Source organism: Procambarus clarkii, chromosome 29 (genome assembly GCF_040958095.1).
Source record: "Procambarus clarkii isolate CNS0578487 chromosome 29, FALCON_Pclarkii_2.0, whole genome shotgun sequence".
Classification (NCBI taxonomy): domain Eukaryota; kingdom Metazoa; phylum Arthropoda; class Malacostraca; order Decapoda; family Cambaridae; genus Procambarus; species Procambarus clarkii.
In genome coordinates, this window is record NC_091178.1 from 16,587,642 (window position 1) to 16,615,291 (window position 27,650).

Genomic DNA, 27,650 nt, shown 5'->3' on the forward strand with positions numbered 1-27,650 from the left:
AAAAAATTGGAGAAAATTTATTAATTCAGGAAAACTTGGCTTATTAGGCAAATCGGGCCTTGCATAGTAGGCCGAGAAGTGCGTTCTGGCTACTAGGTACGACATATATATATATATATAATTATAATAGAATATAATAAATATAGAGGTCTGGCACACTGCTACAGCTTTGTTCCGATCGGCTCAAAGACCCTCGGTTCGTGGGGAAAATGTGCATTGAAGTTCCTGTACTAATTGGGGGACAAATTGATCAGCGCTACAAAAGACCAGAGGGCAAAAAGTTTCTTGTTCCAGCACCTCAGGATTGTACACAGGGATGCCTGAAAAATCAGTTTAAGTGGAACGCTGACCTCAAGTGCGCATTCTCCAAGAACCCATAGTGAAACTCATCTGCACCAATTGCTTTGTTCTCTTAGCTCATTGAGCATTTTTTCCACTTCATCTCTAGACACCTCTGTGTGCTCTATTGTTCTCTGGAATTATTATTGTGTCTGGTTATATGCATGTTATATGCAAGGGGCCTCGTAGCCTGGTGGATAGCGCGCAGGACTCGTAATTCTGTGGCGCGGGTTCGATTCCCGCACGAGGCAGAAACAAATGGGCAAAGTTTCTTTCACTCTGAAAGCCCCTGTTACCTAGCAGTAAATAGGTACCTGGGAGTTAGTCAGCTGTCACGGGCTGCTTCCTGGGGGTGGAGGCCTGGTCTAGGACCGGGCCGCGGGGACACTAAAGCCCCGAAATCATCTCTAGATAACCTCAAGATATCTCAAGATGTTGTATATCTAGTGGAATATACACCCTGCAATCGTCACCTTTACAACCATTAGTCCATTGAGATCGAGCTCAGCAATGAAGGCAGTGTTTGACAATAAAAGCCTCCCCTCCTTGACAACATCAGGTACCACAGTTTTATGGGCGTGTGTGCGCGCCTCCCCAAACACCCGGCATCAAAACAGAAGAAGACATTGGAAAAATATTCAAGAATGGCAAAAAGTTGGCAGGAAGGAACAATCAGAAAGGAGAAGGGGTGGGGAGGAAAAATGAAACATAAGGAAGATGAAAAAGCATCCAGCAAAATTATTGAAGACAGCAGCAGGAGCATAAGGCTTCAAAAGGTCAGAGGACATGCTGTCCCATGGAGCATAACACTCATTCCACTTAGCCCCATCACAATGGCAATGGGCTGGAAAGGGAGGGGTGAATAAAGCAAATTGTGTAAGATTCCCAGTATGATTGTACAACACTATGAATGTTAGTTTTGGGATTAATAAAACAAGTACTTTTCACTGCTATAATTTTTCATTTCCAAGGCAGCAAATACAAAGAAGGTGTAGCTAAAACAAGCCACGTGGAGAGCTGTCGAGTCACCACTAGCATCACACGCACCTCCTCTCATTGACACTTTCCTCAACAGCATACTCTTATTGCTCACATGATGTATGCTTTTGTAGGTGTAAAGTATTCATAAATGACAAATATCTCAAAAGAATGATCATCTTAAGATATATTATTTAGAATGCTATCTCAGAGAACGTGCCTATTATTTTTGAGAAATTAATAGCACGTTTGCAGGTCCCATCATATAAAGCAATGTTCCCATTTGCAGTTTTATCATGAAGGATAATATTACAGCAAATATTCCTTGATCAAATACCTGGAACTGCCTTGCCGCAAGTGATACACTTGTTTAATTTTTTTTTTTTGTAGCATTAGGGACATGATAACCTTTGTGGCATATTAATCATCATAACAATATGCCAACTTGACACCAGGAGTGCACTTCAAGATTTTTTAAGTATTGTGCTGACAAAGCACAGCATGAGGCTTTGTTCTTGAGGCTTAACTATCAAATATTGAGTGTCTCAGTTACCCAAGTAAAAGTACCACACAAATTTGCTCAGCAGTGAATGCCTTAAACGTTCTACTGATATGTTTTCTACTGAATTTCTTCATTCTTGAAGAAATTTGCATAATCAGTCTCCTTCACTATCAAAAGTCATAAAGAGTGCAAAAAATATGTAAACATCTTTACATTTACCACAAAGACACTTGTATTCTTCAAAGACCTGTCTAACTAGAACTGGTCAAAGAATATTTAGTTAAATTTCCTTATGTATCATGTATAAACTTTTGAAATGTTCTGCTGCTTTCTTAGCTACCATTCTTCTAATATTAAATGCAAGGCCAATCAAATATTTAAGCCAGTAATGAAACTTGATTATGATATTTAAACAGCATTCATTATATCCAGGCAATTAGTAAGTAATATCGAGGCTCAATGTTCCCTGACCTATGAAAATACTTAGAAACAGGTCTTGAAGACAAATAAGTAGTTAGAAGATAACTATTAAAAATGCAGTATTGGCAATGGTCCTAAAACCATATCCATATTTTCTTTCATCCGCATTATTAAAAACATAATTTCTTTGAATACACCATGGGAGATATTTATATCTGCTCAGTTCTTTGCTTTGCCACTGATAACAGTTAGTGACATTCAGTTCACAGATAAAGGTACGTTAGAAGGATAGTTGAAGTTCAGTAGGGAACAGATTTGCATCACTAATAACAAAGTTAACATGAACAGTGCCTATGTTTAGCAGTTCATATCACAGAACACAGCATCCACTGCATAAATAATGAAGATATTATTGAGCTCCGTATGTAAGAAACATGTAGATTAGAAATGGCACCTTGGTGCACAATTCAATGATCTTACATACATGTTAAGAATTTCTATATTAAACAGTAAGAGCTAGCATGTCATTTACGGGGTAATATCATAAACCGCCTTGGCTGTAGAGCTAGGGAATTTAGGCAAAGCCATAGTTATTGTTAAAAGAAAAAAAAACCACTACCTGATACCAAACTGATACATAAATTTTACATGTATACAGGCATTGTACTCCTTCCATACTTGAATCATAAATAAAAAAAATGCTGCTGCAGAAAAAAAAAAAGTGAAATCATTAACATAAATAACAATAACTATAGCTTTACCACTTGTGGTCAATTATGCCACTGGTGAAAGGCTTCTGTGCCGCACAAGTCATCATTGTGTTGGGTTATGTCCTTTATCAATGGGATTGGCCACATCAAGAGCAGCGACCATCTTCATACTTGGTATAACTAGACAAAGAAAAGTGCTTTGTAATATCATCAAACTAATTTCAAATTGAGTAACCACATGCAGTATGGACTTCAGACAAACACAAATGATAACTAAAATAAAGCAATGATGCCTACAAAGGACAAAAATTAGCCAAAAGATACAAGCCATTCTACACCTATTAGAGCCCAGTCATATTTGCTGTGATACAAATCTCACAAAATTTATTCAACTAAACTCGTTATTTTTTCTAAAAAAAAATAAGAAGTTTGTTCTTATTTAAGCCTATTTCAATTTAAATCATTCAAATTAGTTATAATCTCAATCGCTAAATATCATTATTGTTAACTCTCTGAAACAGTAGGTAATTATTAAACTATTTATATATATAAAAATTTGCTCAACAGATGGTAACAGTACAGTTTAGTGGAACAAGAAATAGATTTGGGCAAATATCTCTGTGTTCCAAACTCAAGCTATGAGTCTTTAATGTTAGTTACAAGATACAAGAAAAGCATTCAAAGTATAATTCACCAAGATTTTAAATTGTAAATTTGGTCAATTAATAAAATGGTTTAAACATGTAATGAATGTTCTTTGTTATTATTATTAAAAAAAAAATGGATATTGCAGTATGCCACCAAAATACCTTATTTCATTTGCTCTGCTTTTATCAATTCAGTTTCATTTATAGCCAAGATCCTGTATGGTTCTCAATATAAAGTAGGATGTAATGTAGTCCTATCTTTACAAATGTGTAGTTCATCTGAATATGTTATCACAATGGGGAGGTCAACTTCAATGTCCTTCTAAAAATAGAACAAGAAAGGCAACAATTTATGTCCAGTTTGTCATTATCAATGTCAGTGGTGGTTTACTTCAGCAAGGACCTTGTTTTACTTCACCAGCAATATAAATACAATTGGAGTGATAGGCATGGAACTGCCTAGTCTACCTAATTGTAAATATCACATGATGGGGAGGGAGGGAGGCCATCCCTTAAGCTATGTAATCACCCCATGCTCTAGTTGCCATTTACAGTTGCTGGTGGTGGCTTACGGGGCTGAGGTGGAGGGCGGCGCCCTGGAGACTGCCGAGCCGGAGTACCTTCGTGACGTGGAGGCCGCCTACGGGGTAGTGTTCCATCCCTACTTGGAGGGCCATCTGGATGACCTCTTCCTCTACCACGGCGCCCAACATGATCAACTCCTGGGGTGCGTTCCTTCGAAGCCCTTCCAGAGGCTGACAATGTGTCCCAGCTTTCACCAGTAGCATTCCAGTTTTCATCACCAGCCCAGCCTTCATTAGCAGACGTACTCCAGCCTTCATCGGCTGAAGTGGCCCAGCCATCGCCATCACCAGCTTCGCTACCTCCACCACGGCGACGAAACTTGCGATGTCGACGTCTACGCCTCTTTCCTTCACTTGTTACCGACTCTGTGAAGTTAACAAATCGATTTATCTATTATCATTACCACTGTTTTACTAATAAAATTAGATAGGTTTTGATTGTAAGTGATTACGTGAGGAATCTTTGTTTTTTATGCCAGGCATATATCACAATACAAACAATACTATGAATATTTTCAAAAATGAAAATTCCTCTGCCCCCTAAATATTTAAATTAAAATATGGACATATTATAAGAGAATGTAGGTGGTGTAGGCCGGTGGATATGAGTGAGTGATGTGAGCACTCTGGTATGGGTTAGGTGGCCAGGTTAATGTTTGGGGGGGGGGGGGGGGCGAGGCCAGCAGATGGGAATGATTGATGCGAGCACATTGGTATGGGTGAGGTGGGCAGGTGGGTGTGAGGGAAGGCAGGTGGGTGTGGATGAGGGGGGGATAGGTGGATGAGGGAGGGATACGTGGATGAAGAGGGGGGATAGGTGGATTAAAGTGGTAGGACGATGAGGGTGAAGGGGGGGTCAGGTGGGTGGGAGTGAGGCCAGACTCTCTGGCATGCAACACTAAATGTATGCCAGTCAAAACACCAATTTCACTTATGGTAAAAGGAAAAATGCTTGGAGTGACTTTGTACACATTTGGCTCATGCTTGGGTACAAATATTACTGGGAATATGGAAAAGGTGTTAACAATAATGAAACAGAGTATAAACTATGTGGCATGTTAAGATCTAGCCCTCACCCATTATGTTTTTGATTGCTCATTGATTAATGAATACAGAAATACTGAGAAAAGGACTGTTCTTTAACAAAGAGCCTGGATGTGTCACAAAAGAAAAATTGATGATATTTTATAGCTCGAGATAAGAATTTTGCACCAAGGTTCAAAAGAACATTTTTTTTGTCAGAGATATTCCTGCACAGGCCCTAAGTCTCTGGCTGGCCCACTAAGCATTGCTTCTTTCTGTTCAACTTATGCAGAGTACGAGTGTTTATGACTTGTATGGTCAATTCAGTAAGATTTTGCCTCGTGTTTAACAATAACGTCTGCTCCGTTGACCTAGGTTGAAATCTTATTGGGAGTGTAACTGTCACTATGTTAGATAAGATCAAAATTTGATCAAATTTGAATCATGATACCTACAATTTTATGTATAATTAAATCTGAAGCATTTTATTCATTAAAATTTAAAAAAATATTAATCACAAAGCAAAAAGCAGTTTTATGACACTGACCTCGATCAAGACTGCCAACACTACCAGTTTCAGCAGCATCTAGCACCGTTTCTTCTTCATCTGCCACACGACGTCGTTCATCATTGTAACGTCGTGTTCTAGGGGGTAGAGATGCATCTCCCTCATCCCAATCTGGAGTTCCTTGTCGTGACCATGGAGCTGAAAACATTTCGTTAATTAATTTTTTGCCAACAATTCCATGGCTGGATGGCTAGTTCATATAGTATTGCAATACAATTTTGAAAATCTCTTGAAAATTTTGAAAAGCCAGAACAACCGTGGACATCTTCAAGAGAAAACTAGACTGTTTTCCAAAAAAAACGTGTCGGACTAACCGGGCTGTGGTGGGTATGAGGGCCTGTGGGCCACTCCAAGCAATAGCCTGGTGGACCAAACTCTCACAAGTCAAGCCTGGCGTAAGGCCGGGCTTGGGGGAGTAGAACTACTCCCATAACCCCATCAAGCAGGTATCAAGCAAGTTCATATATTTTTTAAGATTTATGCAAAAGCAAAAATTGCCCATGAAGAAAATATTAGCTAGAGATTAGGGAAATGGTCTACAAATGGTTCTTGACAGAAGAGAGATCAAGAAATCAAGTAGAACATAAGGTGTTATATTAGTCCATTTCACAAGATGGCTATGGAATTGAAACAATTAAATGGCTAAGTGCTCAACTCTTGGGTTGGCAAAAGGCAGTTACTAAGAGTTGTTGCTACAGCGTGAGTATTCTGAGACCATACATGTAGATATGTACCTAATTAGCAAGATCTTGAGAGCAGGAACCAAGAAAGTACTGACAGATCAGAGAAAGAGAAGCAATTTCCTGGCCGGAGGCTGGTGACTTTTAACACTTTCGCCCGGGCATGACGCAGCATTGCGTCATCCGTTTACTGTCTGTAATTCCGGGGATGACGCAGCATTGCGTCATCCACTTTAAATAATCGCCAAAAATCAGGTTTTTATCCGATTATTTTGGGACTGGTTTTAAAATGCGCGCCAATGTCTTCCCATTTTCTTTGTTGAGCCTCGTGGCCCTCAGGCGGCTTGGCACACACCGTGGGCCCATTGTTTTCGCTCCACTGTTGTGACCAATGTCGCCTCCCCTCGCATCTCAGACGTGTGAACATTTTGGCTATTTTCCGTGGCTATATTTCTTACTGCGGCTTTAGAAACTATCTACATTTACTCCACGATGGATAGTGATCATGAACAAGGCTCTTCCAGGAAGAAAATTGCGAAAGAAAGGCTTGAAAAGGGCGGGAATTGGGAGTGTAGCTGGAAGGCGTCTGAGCCCTCACTCGCGGCTAACGCGTGGCCCGTCTTCAACTCGTCTGCGCTTGGAGCGTGACCAGGTTTTTTATTTTATATGCTAATGTTCCTCTAGAGAATTCTATTGCGAACCCATTGAGACCAAAATGAAAGACCTAGGACAAAAATTGAGGTGACCAGAGTGAAAATAGTGAAAACATTTTATCGAGTTTGCGCGCTCCTGGGTAACTCGTTCGCACTTTTTCTGTTTGCTGCGGGTAATTAGCCGGGCTTTTGGAGTTTACATGCATTTAGTGCTGTAGAGAATTCTATTGCGAACACAATGATACCAAATTTAATCTCGTAGGACGAGAATTAAGGTGACAAAGTTGAAGAGAGTATACACTTTTCAGAATTTACGCGCGCTCCCGTGACACCCTGGGTCCCATATCGCACAGTTGAGGGGTGGCGCGCGGGGTACGCCAAAGTGTTAAGATGTTAGGCCAGGTGAACTGAGAACTAGGTTTTCCTTTGAATTACATCAAGACTATTCAAGGGACATTTGGATTTTCCTTTTAATTAAGATTGGTATATAATTTGGTTTCCAATAATTGGGACTTTACTATCTTGTGTAATGATATAAGTACCAGAAGATGGTGACAAGTGATGTAAAAATAATGAATACAATGAAAACATGCTTTTCACATGGGCTCCTGGTGCTTCTCAAACTAACTTTGGATCCACCAAGCCTTAGTTTAAAAACACCAGGCCTCAGAGTTGTTGTTGTTGTTAAAGATTCGCTACCTGGAACAAAAGTTCCAAGTAATACAGGCTATGGTGAACCCGTAGTTTTTTAGCCTCAGAGATCCACTCAGCCTACTGGAGCAAAATCCAGAACCTGGTTTACTTGACAAGACATAGGGAGCTGGGAATCAGAGATCAACTTCGAAAATGGGGGAAAACTACCAGCATTGAATGTAATGAAATGCCTCTTTCTGGTAGAGCCCTGGTGGCTCCCTGAAGCTATCTTGCCGAGGTGCTTCTCTCTACTGAGTCACATTAGCCGTAGGAGTCCAGTATGGCCTACCAGGGACTAGAGCTAGCACCCGAATCCCCGTTCACAGACACAGGGAGTAAGGGGGATTGTTATGATCACCTTCACCAGGAATACATCCAGGAAATATGCAAATCATTGCAGATAACTGTAAAGGTTCAAGTAAACTTAAGTACTGAAACAGCCAAACAACTCTGCAAACGATTCACTCAGAAAGTACCTTAACCTCCCCTAGTTATGATTGGCCACTAACAGGCAGCACTCCAGGAGCACTCAAGCTCTGCACCATTTTTGCTTATCCTGTTACTGATGTCTATGAATTCAGACAGCCCAGAGTTGCTGGCTGTAGTGAGTTTTGCTCCTTTTCAAGATAAGTGAAGGCCATTCTTTTGAACACTGCTCTAAGAGCCCATTGGCTTGAGTGTCTTTCCCTCTCACTTTAGTACAGTATTTACTGCATGAGCATATGAGTCAAGCCTCGCTTGAAGCAGGGATTTGTTCTATTCACTGTATGCAGCATGGGTTTAGGGCAGCCCTTTCCTAAGCCCTCTTTTTTTAGCATTGCCCCTGCTCTGACAGTGACTTCTCTGGCAAGTTCATGAGTTCACCCGAGAGGCTAGACTGTTGTGTCAACAGCCTTGCCCAGGGTAGTGCAACAGCTCATTGACTTCTATGCATGACCCTGTGGTTGAGGGCACTTAAGAGTCTATTGCAGGATACACTGGGTTCATGTGCTTGTCCATATTGTAAGCTACTGACACCTTTCAGAGCATTTATTGAGGCTGCATTCAGTGTCAACTCTGCTGCTGAGTGTCCCTCGTACCTTGGGTGTCATACTTGGTATGACAGGTCCTGTTAATTCCCATGGGTCTTTGGTACTGCTCATTATATGACTCTCCGAATTTGCACTCGCTGGCTGCGAGTTTGAGGATTACCAGTAGGTTTTGCTAAAAACTAATGGCCAGTTTCCTGTCTCAATGTATTAAGCGTTGTATGCGTATCATCCTGTACTCCTCAGCCTGTGACATATGGGTTCACTGGTCTATTTTAATTCCAGTCTATGTGCTATGTTTTGAATTTACTTTTGTAGTGATGAGGCTCCACAAGCAGTGGCTACTTTGGGTTCATTTGCCCGTTTGTTGTGTTCAGCTTGACGCTCGTGTGGTTGCTTCAAAGTCAGCCTATCTTGTTTTTGTGGTTTTGGGGTTACCACTCACTGGTAAGCCAGTCAGTAATTTAAATACTGTACAGTGGTACCTCCATTTACGAATTTAATCCGTTCCCAGAGACAGGTTATAACTTGAAAATTCCTAACTCGAAACAAATTTTTCCATAAGAAAAAATGTAAGTTGAATTAATCCGTTCCACACTCCCAAAAATATTAACTTCAAAATACACACATAGTTTGTACTGTAGTACTGTATGCACAAGTTATAGCTTACCTATATTGATGCCTTTTGTTGGTGTATGGAAGACAGTGAGGAGGGGGGGAGGGAGAATGGAAGGAGGGGGGGGGGGAAGGGAAGAGAGGGGGGGGGGGAAGGGAGGAGAGGGGGGGGAAGGGAGGAGAGGGGGGGAATGGGAGGAGAGGGGGGGGGAAGGGAGGAGAGGGGGGGGGAAGGGAGGAGAGGGGGGGAATGGGAGGAGAGGGGGGGATGGGAGGAGAGGGGGGGGGAAGGGAGGAGAGGGGGGATGGGAGGAGAGGGGGGGGAGGGGATGGGATGGGAGGAGAGGGGGGGGGAGGGGATGGGATGGGAGGAGAGGGGGAGGAGAGGGGGGGGGAGGAGAGGGGGGGGGGAGGGGATGGGATGGGAGGAGAGGTGCTACTTTTTGGAAGGGGAGTCCCCTTCCATTATAACATCAGGAAGTGATGGCTTTTCTGGGGTACACATACACCTACATTTTGCAGGCATACCACTAGGACCTGGTTTTGAGTCACTGCTTGCATGTCTTACTAAGAATCTGTCTAAAACACTTGTTTTTCTCTACATTTTAACACTTGCCTGTAGTGAGACATCACTTGGTTATTCAAAAGGTCAAAGCAACAGCCTGCTACAGCTTTATCTGGGCGAGCTTTATCAACAAAACTTTGCAGTTCTTCCCATATTTCACACATTTTCTTAACGAGGAAGAGACATCCTCTACTCGCAACTATTTTCTTAGGTTGAACTTTATTACTGACTTTCTTAGGACCCATTGCATGATATATAATAATTACTTTAATGTTTAAAAACAAATAAAAATACAAAAACAATGAAATTCTTGGCAAAGAATTCAAGCGCAATCGTTACTAAGCGAGAAACACTGGTAAACTGAAGCGCGCCACACACTCGGTTGACCCATACGTGTATCAACAAAGTTGCAAGTCGAGGCAAAGGTCTTAAGTCGAGTCGAATTTTCTGATGAAATTTGGGTCGTAATTCAAAAAAATTGTAAGTATGGGCATTCGTAAGTCGAGATTCCACTGTATTTGAATTTGTATGTCAAAATTTATATAAATACTTAAGCTAAATTTATCTTATGGGGCCGGGTGTTTTTAAATTGGATATATTTTGACCAAAAGTTGAAAAAATCTAGAAATTTTTTGTAAAAATCTCATAGCGTCTGGAGTTTAACAATCGGATTTTGCGGAAAAAAATCAGAAAACTTGATAAAAATTGTTCTTTTGGTCATTGGCAACTATGTTGTGGCCCGAGCCAGGAGGAGGGTGTGTGAGGGAACCACCAGACGAGAATCATCATTCATACAGGGTGGAGCTGTGGTGCAGTATCAAGTCACTTCATCGCATCTTGCGCTGTTCCCACCGTTCCTCTGGTGTTTTACTGCTGCCATTTTCATGATGACATACAAAAAACAACAGAGTGAGCGAGCAGTAAGAGTGAATACAAGCCAGCCATTTACAGCTGAGAAAGAGGAGGGAGTATCTGGCACTGACATCAATAAAGTTCCTAATATTTGTTTTGCAAATCCCAGCTCCCAAATATTATACACAATATGCAAATAAATTGTGCTATCATAACGGGTGCTAATATGTGATGCAACAGTGCCAGTAAAGTGAGTAAAGCACCAGTATTGAAGTAAATGCCAATCTATTTTATAATTAATATTTTTTAATATTAATATAATAATTAATATTAATAATTGATATTTAATTTTTTATAATTAATAGTATACATAATTTATGTATACAGTATATGTATTTATTCATAGGTAATTATGTGGAATTCACTTTCCTTTTTTTTTAAATAATTGTTACCATTTTGATCCAAGAGGTACTGACCTAGAACTATTACATATTCGAATACAAATGCCTTGCAATATGTGTAAGTTACAAGAAAATTCACAAAGTAGAACCAAAATTATTGTTGATAACTTCAATATCAATTATGTTTGTAAATTACCAATTGATTCCCATCATTTCCACATATTATTTAAAACTTCCTTCAATCTAAAATATCTCTTTTTTTAGCACATTTTTCCAATGTGCAAATAGCACATTTTTCCAATAAACAACTTTTGGAGTTTAATTTCTAATTGCCAATATTTGGTATGTAATTGGAAGGGTTTATTGAATTTCAAACTTTTAAACAGCAAATTTTAAACAGCAAATTAAACAATAATAGTTTTTACTATAGAGAATATGAACATCATATATTCTGATAACATACTGAAAAGAAAAGAAATCGGTATATATTTGTAGTCTGAAATTTGTTGAAAATGAAAAAAAATTATTTTCTTATTATGTTTTTGTTACGATGTTGAACATTTAGACAAAGGTGGAGTACGTATATACCAAGTAGATTAAGAAAAAAAAATACTAAAAAGAGCACCTGGCCCCTTCCAGATCATAAATACACTAGGCCATGTTCATAATAAGTAAGTAATTATCAAAAGAAGGCACCAAACCGGGAAGGCTATGTAGCACCATCAAATACGCAAAATAATCAGAGGGCGCTAAATATCACCAAGGATGCCAATACGAGAACAAAAACGCATAAGGCGAACGATATCAAAAGTATCCGAGTCACCAAGAATTCTATCGAGGGACAGGTGACCGCGAGGGGCGGTCGGAAAGCAAGACACACGCTCGTCCTGGAAGTCAGGACATTCAAGAAGGACATGCACGACCGTAAGAGGGACAATGCAACTAGGACAATAAGGAGCAGGGCGGCGCTCCATCAAGTGACCATGGGTTAAGCGAGTATGGCCAATACGCAACCTCGCTAGAGCTGTTTCCCACCGCCGGTTACGGTGGAAGGAGGACGGCCACGAGGAAACACAACATTTAAGAGTACGTAGCTTGTTACCAGTAACAGACAACCAAGAAGCCTGCCAACGGGTAAGGACTGAGGAATGGATAACCGGGTAAAAGTCGGAATACGGAATGCCTTTACGAGAGATGGGACAAGAGCGGACAGCTTCCTTAGCGGCAGCATCCGCACGCTCATTTAAAGACACGCCAATATGGCTGGGAACCCAACAAAACTCAACCGACTTAAATTTACTGTGAACGAGAAACAGCCAATGCTGGATCTCGACAACTACCGGATGAACTGGATGAAAGCACCCGAGAGCCATGAGGGCACTACGAGAGTCAACAACAACCACAAAGGAAGACTGACAACGAGAAAGCAGGAGACGAAGAGCATAGAGAATAGCATAAAGTTCCGCTGTAAAGATGCTAGTCTCCGGAGGCAAGCGACACATATAAGTGCGATCAGGAAAAACAACAGAGTAGCCAACACCGTCCGCTGACTTAGACCCATCGGTGAAGACAGAAACGGAGCGGGAGTGAGAAGAAAAGTGCTCGAGGAAAAGGCGTTTTAGAACTGTAGGAGGGGTAAAAGCTTTAGTGATACGAGTCAAGGATGTACAAAACCGCGGAAGAGGGACCCTCCACGGGGGCAAAGAAGGAACAACACGAGGAGAAACATCAGAAATACGAATGGAAAGAGAATCCTGCAGGCGAGATAACCGGACAGAAAGAGGGAGGTGGTGAAGAGGAACAGGAACCGCAGGAGGGGTAAAAGTTAAAGCACGACAGAGACGAGAGGAAGGATGTTGCAAGGACCGCGCAAGATAGCGAAGACAGTAGCGATCACGGCGGTCCTGGAGAGACAGGAAGCCAGTGTCAACATACAAGCTAAGGACGGGAGTCGAACGAAAGGCACCAGAACTGAGGCGCAACCCAGTATGGTGCAAAGCATCAAGACGGCGAAGAGTAGAAGGAGAAGCAGACGAGTAAGCAGGGCAACCATAATCGAGCTTAGACAGGACGAGAGAGGAATGTAAAGCAAGGAGAGTGCGCCTATCTGCCCCCCAAGAAGTATGGGACAAGACCCGAAGGAGGGTAAGGGACTTAGAGCACTCAACACGGAGGTAAGAGATATGGGGAGACCAAGACAAACGAGTGTCAAGGAATAACCCCAAAAGCTTCGCGGAATCTTTGTATTCAAGGGGATGACCATAAAGTGACAAAGAGGGACGAAGAACAACCCGTTTCCGCGTAAAAGTCATGGCACAAGTCTTAGAAGTAGAGAACTTGAAGCCATGACCTGTGGCCCAAGACGACACGGCATCAATCGCAAGTTGAAGCCGGCGTTGAAGGAGAGGCGAATCATCACCCTGACAACAAAGGGTAAGATCATCGACATAGAGAGCGGAGAAGACACCAGAAGGAAGAGAGGAAAGAAGACCATTGAGGGCAACCAGAAAAAGAGTAGTGCTCAGAACACTACCCTGGGGCACACCTTCGTATTGCTGAAAAGGGGGAGAGAGAGCGGTACCAAGGCGCACCCGAAAGGAACGACGAGAGAGGAAGCTGCGGAGAAAGAGAGGGAGATGACCACGAAGGCCAAAAGAATGAAGTTGAGATAGGATATGATAACGCCAAGTGGTGTCGTAAGCCTTTTCTAGGTCAAAAAGGACGGCAACAACGGAGGTCTTCGCAGCAAAAGCAGTACGTATATAGACCTCCAAGTTCACCAGGACATCTGTCGTGCTGCGGCACTTGCGGAAACCAAATTGAGAAGGGGAGAGGAGGTGATGGTGTTCCAGGAACCACATCAGACGAACGTTAACCATACGTTCAAAGAGTTTGCAGACACAACTTGTGAGAGCAATAGGGCGAAAGTCCTTAGGGGAAGTACCCAGAGACCCTGGTTTGCGAACAGGGAGGACAACGGCATCGAGCCAGTCCTCAGGGACTGACGACGACTCCCAGATCCGATTATACAGACTCAGTAAATACTGAGACGTGCTCGGAGGGAGATGGCGAAGCATCTCATAATGAATACCATCGGAGCCCGCCGCCGTAGAACCGCAGAGGGCCAGGGCAGAACGAAGTTCAGAGAGAGAGAAGGGATCATTATAGGGAAGCTGAAGATGAGTGCAGAAATCTAAAGGACGAGACTCAAGGACAGGTTTACGAAGAAGGAAAGATTGGGGAAGATGAAGACCAGAGCTAACAGAAGAAAAGTGGGAACCCAGTTCGGAAGCGACCTGCAACGGGTCCGCCACAAGAGTATCATGGAGGTGAAGGACCGGTGAAACATCGGGAACGAACTTGCCCGCTATCTTGCGGATACGCTTCCAGATCTGGGCCAGAGGGGTTTCGGACGTAATTGTCGAGACATAAGATGCCCAACATTCACGTTTAGCCGTACGGATGGCCCTACGGGCCACCGCACTCGCTTTCCGAAAGAAAAGAAAAGAATCGGTCGTCTGCCTACGGCGGTGCTTCTTCCAGGCTGCACGCTTACAGCGGACAGCCCGAGCACAGTCCGCATTCCACCAGGGAACGCACTTCCGTGGACCCCGAGAGGAAGAGCGAGGAATAGAGCGGAGGGCAGCGTCGAAGACAGTGTCATGAAAAAGGAGGAGAGCGCGAGAGAGGGGCAGAAGGGAGAGGTCAGAGAGAGTAGCACTGAGGGAAAACAGGGTCCAGTCCGCCTTAGCAAACTGCCACCTAGGGAAAGAGAGGGAAGGGCGAAAAGAGAAAAAGGAAACAAGGATGGGGAAATGATCACTTCCATGGAGGTCATCAAGAACCTGCCATGTGAAATCTAAGTAAAGAGAAGAAGAGCAGAGAGAAAGATCAAGACAAGAAAGGGTGCGAGTTCGAGAGTCCAAATGAGTGGGCTCACCAGAATTCAGAAGAGACAGGGAAGAAGAGAGGAGAAACGGCTCAAGGAGGCGACCCCGGGTATTCGTCAGAACGTCACCCCAAAGAGAATGACGACAATTGAAGTCACCCAGCAGGAGCACAGGCTCCGGCAAGGAGTCTAGGAGGTGTTTCAAATCAGGAAGAGAGAGCGGGACACTCGGGGGGAGATAAATGGAACAAACTGTGTACCATTTCCCCACAAAGATACGAGCAGCAGAACAATGGAGAGGCGAAGGAAAAAGTAAAGGAACAAAGGGAACATCAGCCCGAATCAAGAGAGCAGAAGAATTAGAAGCCCCAGCAATGGCTGGGGGGGGGGGAGAGAAAGGAATAGCCACGAAAACGACCAGGACGAGCACCAAGCATCGGCTCCTGGAGACAGACACAAAGGGGCGAAAACCGCGAAACCAGAAGTTGGAGTTCGAGGAAATTGGCGTAATAACCTCGAACGTTCCATTGAAGAATGGACAACGACGAGAAGAGAAAGGACAAAAACAGAGAACAAGGAAGAAACAAAGGCGAAAGACCAACAGAGCACGTTAAAGAATATCAGGGTCGGGATCAGGGTCAGCAAAGTCAGGGTTAGGGGGCATGGGTAAACTGAGCAAAGACGGAGGGAAGGAAACGGGAGAACAGATCAGAGGTGGGCGGGCAGGGTCCGGAGGAGGAGGAGGAGGAGGAGGAGACAACGGAGAGGAGCAGTCAAGGACAGCAGCAGGAAGAGGGGGAGTAGAAAGAGAGGAGCGCACCCCAGCAAGAGCAGCAACCGAAAGGGAAGCAGGGGCCAAAGAAACCTCCATAGCAGGAACAGGGGGCGCAAGCACTGAAACGGGAGTGGAAGGAGCAACAGAGCCAGGAGGAGGAGCTGAGGAAGAAAGCGAAGCCTTCTTACCCGCCGGGGAAGAGGAAGGAGAGGAGCCAGGCTTACGCTTCTGACTTAAAGAGACCGGTGTCCCAGCAACTACGTACCGGGCAACGGACTCCAGTGTCTCAACAGGAGAAGCCGAACGAGAGCACACACGACGGCCGTTAGGAGAGCGATGGACATCCGCCCGCACCGACAGGCGGCGGGGAGAGCCGATAGATGGAGGAAGAGGATGGGAAGGAGGATCGGAGGGGGACGAGGAAGGAGACACAGAAGACACGACAGACCGGGTAGAAGGAAGGGGAACCCCAGACAGAGGACCAGGAGGAGGATCCTTCGGGAGAGAACCCAAAGGGACAGAGGAGGGGGCAGTGGGCGCATCAGGGTCCAAGGCCTGGAAACGGTTGTGAGTCTGAGGAAGGCGGGAAGGACGAGGAGAGGAAGAGCGCAACACGCGAGCATAAGAGATATTAGCATAAGGCGGGAGCCGGCGAACCTGGCGCCTCGCCTCAGGAAAAGATAAACGCTCCCGGTGCTTCAAGTTGAGGACGGCTGCCTCAAGCTTGTAATGGACACACGCACGGGAGAAGGTAGGATGGGCCTCACCGCAGTTGAGGCAACGAGCCTGGGGAGAAGCGCACTCCGACTTAGAGTGACCTTCGCCACCACACAAAGGACAGAGAGAGACAGTCCCGGAGCAGCGGAGGGCACCATGCCCAAACCTCCAGCACTTGTTGCAGAGCCGAGGAGAAGGAATGTACTCCTGGACAGAGCACCTGGCACCAGCAAGAATGACAGAGGGTGGAAGGGTCCTACCATCAAAGGTAATCTTCACAACCCGGAGGGGTTGACGGCGACTACCACGAGGGGGACGAGTAAACGTGTCCACCTGGAGAATAGAATGGCCCTGGGCAGCGAGGATATGTCGAATATCGTCGTGGCAGTCGCGTAGGTCCCGAACACCGGTCGCAACATGGGGCGGGAGCAAAATAGTGCCAACACTGGCATTCAACTGGACGTTCTTCGAGACCCGAACGGGGGTCTCGCCAAGGCAGGATAAGGCAGCCAAGCGGGAAGCAGCATCCTGAGAAGGAGCAGCAACGACACGCGTACCGAGACGAGTGGGGTTAAAAGTAATGGAGGCATCCACGGAATCAATGAGATGTCGATGAAGGGAGAAATCGTCAGGAGGCGCAGAATCAAGAGGGAGGAGATCAAAATATTTGGCCCACGAAGCGGGACCAAACAAGGCTTGATAGGTAGCAGAACTGGAAGGAATCGAGCGAGGGCGGCCGTGACGAGAACGGCGGTGAGAACCCCCAGAGAGAGAGGGGTTAAAAGGCGCAGTAGTAACAACTAGAGAAGGAGCCGCGCCAGGGGACGAGGTAGTCACCACTGGGGGCTTGGGGCTCGACCCAACCACAGAGGAGGGAGGGGAGCCAGGGGAAGGAGTCAGAGAGGCCAAAGGAGGAGCAAGGTCGGGGCCCAATGCAGCGGAGGCTACAGAGCCCGGTCTTCCAATACGGACCGACTCGGGGGCTTGGTCGCCCACCCCACGAGCCTGAAAAGGTAAGCCAGAAGCAGCCGAAACAGGGGTTATCATCTTGACGAAATTACGAATTCACTCACGAATGTGCCCCCACACCCACCATGGAGCCACAATTAGAGGCAGGACACCCAACAAGAAGCTATCGCCGATCTTGTCGGGGCCTCCTAGGGGTGCGTCGTGAGTATACGCCCCACAAACGCCACCTTAAGAAACCGACAGTCCGTCGAGATCGGGTTCAGTGACGAAGTGGGGATTGACAATAAAAGGTTCCCCTCGCTCTCGACGTCGGGTACTGCAGTTCTACGGGTGCAAGAGTATGCCTCCTCAAGCACCCGGGCGTCAAAGTAGAAGTAGTCCAAGGGAAGAACCAGAACGAGCAAAAGGTCGGCAGGAAACGGCAAGCAGATAGGAGAAGAGGGGGGAGAAAAACGAAACAGAAGGAAAAGGAAAAGATGCCCAGCAGAATTGGAGAGGACGGCAGCAGGAGCACAAGGCTAGAAAAGGACAGAGGACTGTCCCAAGGAGCATCACACTCCGGCAGCCGCCCACTAAGCCCCCAGACGGCGACAACGAGCTGAGCGGGGAGGGGGTGTTCATAATAAAAGAGCCAGTACTTAATTGCTGCACTCATATTTATTACCATTTTTATTAAACATTGCTAATGTGGGATTACATTCCAGACTAGCGAAAGCAGCAAACATCTGTCCATGCAACTAACCCTTTATCGCCTTTCTAAAAGCTTAGCACAAGACAGGCCAGTCTTGAAATCATCCACAACAGCTAAACTGTCCCTTTTGTATTTTATTTATTTATTCATTAACTTAATTTTGTTATAACAAGGGTAATATCCCACAAAGTACATGCCATACTGTAATTCACTATTTCACACAATTCGATGAAAGACTGCATGAAAATGTGTATTTATATGTGGAAATATTTTTTTAAGCATTTCACTTAGCCCTACTCTAAATTCATCCTGTCCCCCAGACCATTCCCTATGCAAGTTTTGGTGAGGCTAGCCCCAAGCATCACCCATCACCCTACTACTGGGAGCTGGTAGCTCAGGTGGTGAAACACATCATTCACATAGTGCTACATAGTGTACTGTTCAATCTGTCACCTGGCTCTTCAAGTCCCAGCTAATATTCAGTGAAGTATTGGGTAATGTTTGACTTTGTCCTGCAGGGCCCAATTGCCTTCTATTAGTATTATTACTTACACACGTGTTTACTTGCCTGTTAGCCAGAGTACACTCTGGGCAACATTTCACCTCAAGCTGCATGTGTTAAGGATTACCATCATAAGTGCCCTTTTGTGTTGCCTCTGCCCTAAGGCTGCCTCCCCAGCTGGATTTGAGAGAACATTCCTGGATATCGTCCTCTAGGGAAAGGTGCCTCATCCAAAATAGTGCATGGGTCTATGACTCCTCTGAGAAGCTTTGAGGTTGGGGGTGATCAGGGTCATCTTTGCTTGAGGGTGGGCCAATGGTTCTATATGTACATATTTACAATGGCAAAGTTTCACTCTTCCTAGCTGCCTTAGCCTCTATGAATGGCTTTGGCATTTGTTTATTGGTGAGCAGCCTCAGCACCTAATGTCCCTATTTGGGTTTTACTTCAGGGCCTGACCCCATGTAAATTCTGAAGTAGACCTACCCACCTGCTCTCACTGGATAGGAGCTTGAAGAATATACAGGCAGTCCTCCAACTATGAACAGGTTACATTCTGAAAACATGTTCATGTAGCAATTGTTTAGAATGACGAATGAGATTTCCCAAAGGTGCAGTGCTATATATGGAGGATGCATTCCTGAACCACTAAAAATTCTCAAAACCAAAAATTAAGGGACATAAAAAAAGCATATTATTTATCTCGAAAGACAAAAGTCATCCTGCTTTTCAAAGTTAGCCATTTTTCAAGAGTGAGAAAAGCTATTTTCATGAATAAATCAATTAAAATATATGTGTATACTGTTTTAGGAGTTGGCCATTTGTAATTATCAAATGAGTAAACACCTCTTCACACTTCTTCCATCACTAACCCATGGACCAGGGTAAACTAACACACTCCCACTAACTCCCACTAACAGGGTAAACACAATCTGGTCTTGCTAAAATCATGTGAGTTTGTGGGTCACTGAGAACTTTAGAGCCACTCTTAACATTGCTTTCTTACCAGAAACATTACTCCCATAAAGACCCCCAACATCTACCCGCTCCCAACGCATCCACACATTCCACACTCCCCACACCATCACACCCCCTTCATCCAACTCCTAACAACATCCCCCCACACACACCCCCTACTCCGAACACCATTGTAACAATCGATTTGTAACACTAACTCTCTTGCATACAATTGTGATATACTGTACTGTATTTCCTTATAAAATCACAGTTAGTCGGATGTCCTGGCAGCAGTCGGATTTGTTCTTGACTCGCAATTAAGAATTCCAGGTTCAAATCCTGGGCAGGACCGGTCGGCCGAGAGGACAGCACACTGGACTTGTGATCCTGTGGTCCCGGGTTCGATCCTGGGCGCTGGCGAGAAACAACGGGCAGAGTTTCTTTCACCCTGTGCCCCTGTTACCTAGCAGTAAAATAGGTACCTGGGTGTTAGCCAGCTGTCACGGGCCGCTTCCTGGGGGTGGAGGCCTGGTCGAGGACCGGGCCGCGGGGACACTAAAGCCCCAAAATCATCTCAAGATAACCTCAAGGACAGAAATGATTGTGCACCTAATGGACCTGTTCATCTAGCAGCAAATAGGTATTAGGAGTTAGTATACTTGTTGTGGGTTGCATCCTTGGGGGGTGGGTTAGTAATTCAACCTTGGGAGAATCTCTATATATGCCCTGGCTGCCTGTCCTCAATAATGAATTATTATTTACTATTATTTGAAATACTTTTCTATTTACAACCGAGTGTAAGCTGGTAATACTGACTCTTATTCCTATGTTAGGCCTGTTGGCCAATGGTAAGTAATTTACACATGGAAAACATCATCAGACACCACACTTTACCTTAAGACCATGGGCTTCACAAGTTGATAAGACTGCCGGATCCTATCAAGTCCCAGACTGTCACAGACACTACCACCCATTACACCCCGAGCTACATTAAAATCTCCATTCAAACCACATGTTTCAACCCCATCCTTGACTAAAGTCCATTCCATCCAGCAGTCGACCCCACAGACACATTCATAAATTTTAACATGCTGTTCATTAAAAACTAATTTTCTCAAATATAAATTAATATTATAATATATTAGCATATTATGCATATGTAGGCATAGGTTAAGTTAGGTTAGAAGTTTAGGGTCTGTTGGCAATTATTTGTAATATGTGGGAGAAGTATTTAAAGCACTGTGGTTCGAACAAAATTTGTCAGTGGAGCACTTGTTCCGGAAGTGTTCGAACGTCAGCAGTTGCGAGTCATGAAGAAACCGTTTTAATTCATAAACGGGGGGTTTGGCAGGTGCATGGAGTCTTTGTTTGGAGGATGGGCTGCATGTTTATACATGGTATCCACAGGCTGGTAAGGCTGTTGACAGCTTGTAATTGGTCAGCAACTTTAAAAATGGCTAGCTTCAGTTTGAGTCGATTGTAATCTACTCCCATTAGGTTTCAGATAAAACATCCCGCTCAGCATCTGCTCCGGGGAGGGCTTTCTACCTTGTGTAGCTAACTGGGATCAATGGCCCCCGCAACCCAGTCTCCGACCAAGCCTCCCAGTTGGTTGTCTGGTCAACCCGGCTATTGGACGTGGCTGCTAGCAGCCTGACATGAATCGCAGCCAGGTTGATCAGGTATTCTTCAGAGGTGTTTGTAGAGTTCCTTCTTGAACACTGGCAGAGGCCGCCCAGTTATGCCCTTTATGTAGTGGGAGTGTTGAAAAGTCTTTGGCCTTTGATGTCGGAGTTCTCTCTCAGAGTACCTATTGCACCAATGCTTTCCAAATATTGCACATCCTGCCATGACTACTGGTCTCAGGTGATGTTATTTCTGTGTTCAAATTTGGAACCAGTCCGTATAATATCTTCTACATGTAGATTATTATTTATCTCTCTTGCCTGCACTCTAAAGAATACAGATTTAGAACTTTAATCAGTCTCAATAATCAAGATGACTTATAAAGAGTAGATTCTAGCGATAAAGGATCTATGCACACACTCTAGGTCAGCAATTTCTCCAGTTCTGAATGGAGCTGTTAGTGTGCGACATTATTCCACCCCTAGTATAATTTCTTAGTGGTACAATATATGCTTTCTACATATTTCTAGTGCTACAGTGCCTATTTTCTCGAAGCATTGGTTTAAATCTGCATTATGTAGTTATTCTTCCCAGCATTGTTCTGCAAGGTCTTGGCTTGCAGAACAAATGCTGGGCTTGGCCTTTGCATTCTGATTTGAGATTGGCTGCACAGGTCTATTGCTCATGCTCATCTAGAACTTCGAATATGTTCCACCCCATGCTAAATATTTTGTCTTTGTACACCCTGTTAATTCCTCTGAGAATTTTGTACGTGATCATGTCTACCATAACTCTTCTGTCTTCCAGTGATGCGAGGTTTAATTCCAGCAGCCTTTCCTCGTAACTCATACCTCTCGACTCTGGGACTAGTCTGGTGGCATACTAACTGTCTTGTGCTTAACTAGATTTGGACTCTAGACTAAAGCTGCATACTCCAGAATTGGTGTGACATTTGTGGTATACAAGGTTCAGAATGATTCCTTACACAAATTTCTAAAGACAGTTATTATGTTGGGCAGTCTAGTATCCACCATTGATGATATGCTTTGGGGCACTTTGGGAATATAATTTTTAATGAGGTCAAGTTCTAATTACTGTGCTATGTAAAAAAAATGTAAATATCAAAGCACAAACCACATTTAAAATACACTACTGAAAGAAAAAGCAATGTAAAGGATCTAGGAGTAATCATGTCAGAAGACCTCACTTTAAAGAACACAACAATGTTGCTGTCCGAACTGTTAGAATAATAACAGGTGTATAACAAGAACCTTCCAAACAAAAGATGCCATGCCAACAATGATACTTTGAACACTTTCGCGTTCTGGGCGTGTGCGTGTCAAACTACCCAAAGGTGGCCCGGGTGTGACCCATGAGAGCGCGGCAACACTGAAATGTGTATACTGTACTCTCTTCAGTTTTATCACCCCAATTTTCATTGTACATTGCTCACTTTGGTATCAAAATGTTCACAATAGAATTCCCTACAGGAGTACAGCGACACCTCGGCTTACAAATTCCCCTATTTACGAACATTTCGTGTTATGAGCCCAATTTCTTCGGAAAATCCAAATTGGGTTACAAGCTTTGCCTCGGGAAACAAAGTTTGTCGATACGTTTATGGCCGACCTAGTGCATGGTGGCACGGCAATCGCGTCTCAGTTTACCAGTGCCTCCCGCCTAGTGACAATAGCGCCTGAATTCTCTGTAAAGATTTTTTGGGTATTTGAATATAAAAGTTATTATATATCTCACCATGGGTCCCAAGAAAGCCAGTAATAAGGTTCAAGCCAAGAAAACACATGCGAGAATAACCATAGAGGAAAAAAAAAAAGAGAGAGAGATCATTTGTAAACATGAAAATGGTACACGGGTTGTTGAACTTGCTAGGCAGTACAACAAATTTTCAGGACAGGAGGAGGCAGTAGAGGATGTCTCTTCCTCACTAATTAAGGAAATGTGTGCAGCATGGGAAGAACTGCAGTTTTCCTGAAAAGACTCTCCCAGATAAAGCTTTAGCAGGCCGTTGCATTGACCTTATTAATGACAATGTGATGTCTAACTACAGACAAATGTTAAAATGTAGGGAAGAAAAACAAATGTTAGATTCTTAGCAAGACAAGCAAGCAATTAGCCACAACCAATTCCTAGTGGTATGCCTGCAAAATGTAGGCGAGAGAGCACCCCGGAAACGTCATCAGTGCCTGATGTTATAATGGAAGGGGGACTCCTCTACCCCCCCCCTCCTCACGATCTTCCATACGCTGACAACAGTCATCAATAAAGGTAAGTAATAACTTGTACATACTTTAGTACTGAAGATTTGGGTGAATTAGGTATAAAATTTACCTCTAAGATAATTATGGGGGGAGTCTGGAGCAGATTAATTCAATTTACATTATTTCTTATGGGGAAATTCGCTTCAGTTTACGAATATTTGGCTTCCGAGCCGTCTCTGGGAACAGATTAAATTCGTAAGCCCATGTGCCACTGTATATGCATATAAGGTCCAAAAGTCCGGCGTGCCACCCGCACCAAACCCAGAAATCAGCCGAGCGTTACCCGTGAGTGCGCAAGAGCAATAAAACGTGTATACTCTTTTCACTTTTGTCACCCCAATTCTCGTGCTTTGTCTTATTTTGTTATCAATTTGTTCGCAGTAGAATTCCCTACAGGAATATATGCATACAAGGTCCAAAAGCCCAGCGCCTCCCTCCCGCAGCAAAGCCAAAAGTCGGTGAAGCGTTACCCGTGAGAGAGCACCCATTGGCACACCCGCAACACCTGCTCACAAATGTATTTACCCTTTTCAAGTTTAACTCAATTTTCATCTCAGTTTGCAATAGAATGGAAAGACATTGGCGCACATTTTAAAACCAGTCTCATAAAGATTGGCTAAAAACTTCAATTTTAACGAATATTTTAATTTTGGACGTCACCTACGTCCCTAAGGAACATCCGCAGAGTTATTTGTGGACGTCATCTCCATCCCTTAGGAACGAAAATGTTAAGATATTAGTGCTCTCTAGTGGAATATTGTAGCACACTAACAACCCCATTCAAATTTGGAGAAATTGCTAACCTGAAGGGCATGCAAAGACCTTTAACCTCTAGAATCCACTAATGAAAACATTTAAATAATTTAGATCGCCTATAAATTTTTTATATGGATTCCCTAGAGCAAAGGCAGGAGATATATAATAATTTACACTTGGAAAAATAATAGAAGGACTGGTTCCAAATCTGCACACAGAAATAATTCCACATAAGATGAGAAGGCATAACAGGATGTGCAAGACAGCCCACACTGAAAAGCAGACGTGTAATAGGCACGCTGAAAGAGAACTATCAACATCAAAGGCCCAAGACGTTTCAACACTTTTCCCCTACACGTGCAGGGGGAAAAACATGTCAACTGACTGACATCTCAGTGTTCAAAATAGAACTCGACAAGCACTTTCCATGAATATCTGACCATTCAGGCTGTGACCTGTATTCACCAAGTGGTGCTTGCAGGGATTGAGCTCTGGCTCTTTGGTACTGCCACTAAACTGTCAATCTACTGGTGTACATATTCCTGAGCTTCTCGAGCTCTATCATATTTACATCTGAAACTATGTATGGAGTCTGCCGCCATCACATCACTTCCCAGTGCATTCCATTTACTAACTACTCTGACACTGAAAAAGTTCTTTCTAACGTCTCCGACTCATTTGAGTACTCTGCTTCCACCCGTGTCCCGTGTGTGTGTACCACCCGTGCTAAATAATCCATCCTTGTCTACCCTGTCAATTCCCCCGAGAATTTTTGTATGTGGTTATCATGTCTTCCAGAGCTTTTCTGTCTTCCAGCGACGTGAGGTGCATTTCACGTGGACTTTCCTAGTAACTCGTGCATCTTGGTTCTGGGACTAGCCTTGTGGCATACCTCTGAACTTTTTCCAGTTTTGTCTTGTGCTTGACAAAGTACGGGCTACATGCTGGGGCCACATACTCTAGGATTGGCCTTACAGACATGATATACAAGGTTCTGAAAGATTTCTCTCACAGGTTTCTGAAGGCATTTCACTTGTATGTCTGGCTGAGAGCAGCCGCATCAGCCTAGTTGATCAAACCAGCAACCAGGAGGCCTTGTCAGAGACAGGGCTGTGGGGAGATTGATCCGAAATCATCAACAAGTAGGAAGATAAAATATAAATTGTCATCCACACTCCGTGAAACCAAACATTTCATTCAACTAGGATGTATGGGTCTCAAACTGTGGACCCCATGCATGTGAGGCCAAAGCTCTATCAACCGAGCTGCTAAGTAGTTTTAATAAGGAAAGTTTCCAGAAGCAGCATCCTGCTGCTAAACTGGAATTTTAGGAAGGTAGTATTCAAGCACATTGTTTTTCACAAATTTCACATTCGTGTGTGAAATTGCATATAAACCATTTAATTAATATGATCATTAAAGGAAGTATGTAATTATCAAAGGAAGGCACAAAGCCAGGAAGACTAAAGTATGTCACTGAATATCCAAAAGGTGTTAAATATCACTCAAGGTGACAACACAAGAACAAAAGGACATAAGGAAAATGATCACTGCTAATCATATTCACCCAAGACAAATCAAGGGACAAATGAACACAGTACTAGGGACATTAGGAAAGCAAGACATGAACAACCTGAAAAATCTGGACATTCTATACAATTCGGGGCATGATTTTAAACAAATGATTTTGCATGATTTTAAACGAAGACAGGACTGAAAGCAGGACGGGCTCACAGTGGACAAAGAAAAGAAGTGGAGATATGAGGTACAGTACAGTATAATATTTATACTTCACCAAAATCACTGTTCTTATATTTTGTCTAAACATGCATAAACATGTATTTTATAACTTAAAAAAAATGAAAAAGCCTGACAGGAAGGGCCAGTGTTAAAAGTTGAGAAATGATTCAAATCAAGCCAAAGAAAAAAACAATGTTGATTGTAATGAAATGCCAATTTTTGGTTGAGCCCTGGAGGTTCCCCGAAGCTATCATACACTAATCAGTGCCACACTGTCAGGTGCCATCAGTCGCAGAAATTCTTATTGGCCTACTGGGGACCCAAAACCAGAAACTGGTCCCCTCAAAGAGAGAGAGGGAATGATGGCCTATGGAAACTTTAAATGTAAAGTTTAACATAACTGCCACTGGTTTTCTGAGGGGAGCCCCGTTGGCTCCTGGAAGCTAGCTACCCACAGTGAAGGAAATGAGGGCACTTACCAGGGAGGGAGAACCGCGGCGATTAATCCAAGTACAGACAGGCAGCCACGACACATGACCTAAAGTGACTCGAGGCTGCCAAGGTCCCGAGACGTTCACAAGATTCCTGGCCACCAAGACCCTGTTTGACCTCTAAAATCCCTAGCGCCTGGATATCAGCCCATGATACATTAGTGAAAACAGCCATCAGAGTGGCATACTTATGAACATCATGGGCGCAAGGGAAGACCGCAGGCAGCCTGGACTTAATGATACTACGGACAGCCTGAGACACACAAGCCCTGCAACAAGGAACCAGGGAAACTGAATCAATCCACAAGGCACTCATTGAAGCAGAACTAGTGGTACGAAGGTTGCGGAATAGGGCGGCCACCAGACAAAGCGTGTGATGCAACCCGGCTGAACAAACCAAGCACCCACAACTAAAGGACCCCTCCGGAAGCCAGCCAACTCATTCTTTGCCAAAGAAGGAGCCAGTTACAACCACACAAAATACCCACCAGGCCAGAGGACCTAAAGTTAGCGTACCCCAAATGCCCCAGTTAAGGGATCCTGACTGCGTAAAGGCAGCACTATAGAGTGCACAGGAAGAGAACCCAGAACACATACAGCTCTAAGCACACTACTCCAGGGTCACACACAAAACTCGTGTAAAACCAGCCACAAAGGCAAAACCCCCAAGAAGAAAACAAGAAACTGGAGCCAGGGGCAACCAGGTTCTGGCTCTGGTCCCCAGTAGACCAATAAGAACTCTTGCAACTGATCGCACCCGATAGTGTGGCACTGATCAGCGTATGTTAGCGTCAGGGAGCCAATAGGGCTTCCCTCCAGAAAGGTCTTTTTATAATAGAGTGAAAAAGGTCATATTTTACTTTATCCAACATAGCATATCCAAGGTTAACCAAGCCCATTTAATTTACCAACAAATTAACTTACCAAAAATTTTGTTTATTCCTGCAATGGAACCCAATTTTTTGGTCACACTTTATATTTAAAATTTATTATGCATACA

The 27,650-nt window shown here is 43.9% G+C and overlaps 1 protein-coding gene across 3 annotated transcripts in view; it reads right to left on the bottom strand.

Annotated features, from left to right (window-relative positions):
* Positions 1-1,280: 1,280 nt before the first annotated feature.
* Positions 1,281-27,650, bottom strand: part of LOC123765104 (FMR1 autosomal homolog 1-like) — a 55,218-nt gene continuing 28,848 nt past the window's right edge. For all 3 annotated transcript variants that reach the window (XM_045753564.2, XM_069333546.1, XM_069333547.1), the window contains 2 exons: positions 5,751-5,909; positions 1,281-4,546 (listed from right to left, as the gene is read on the bottom strand). In XM_045753564.2, the coding sequence (XP_045609520.1) occupies positions 4,134-4,546; positions 5,751-5,909 (572 nt within the window). In that variant the 3' untranslated portion in view covers positions 1,281-4,133. The remainder of the gene's footprint in view (positions 4,547-5,750; positions 5,910-27,650) is intronic.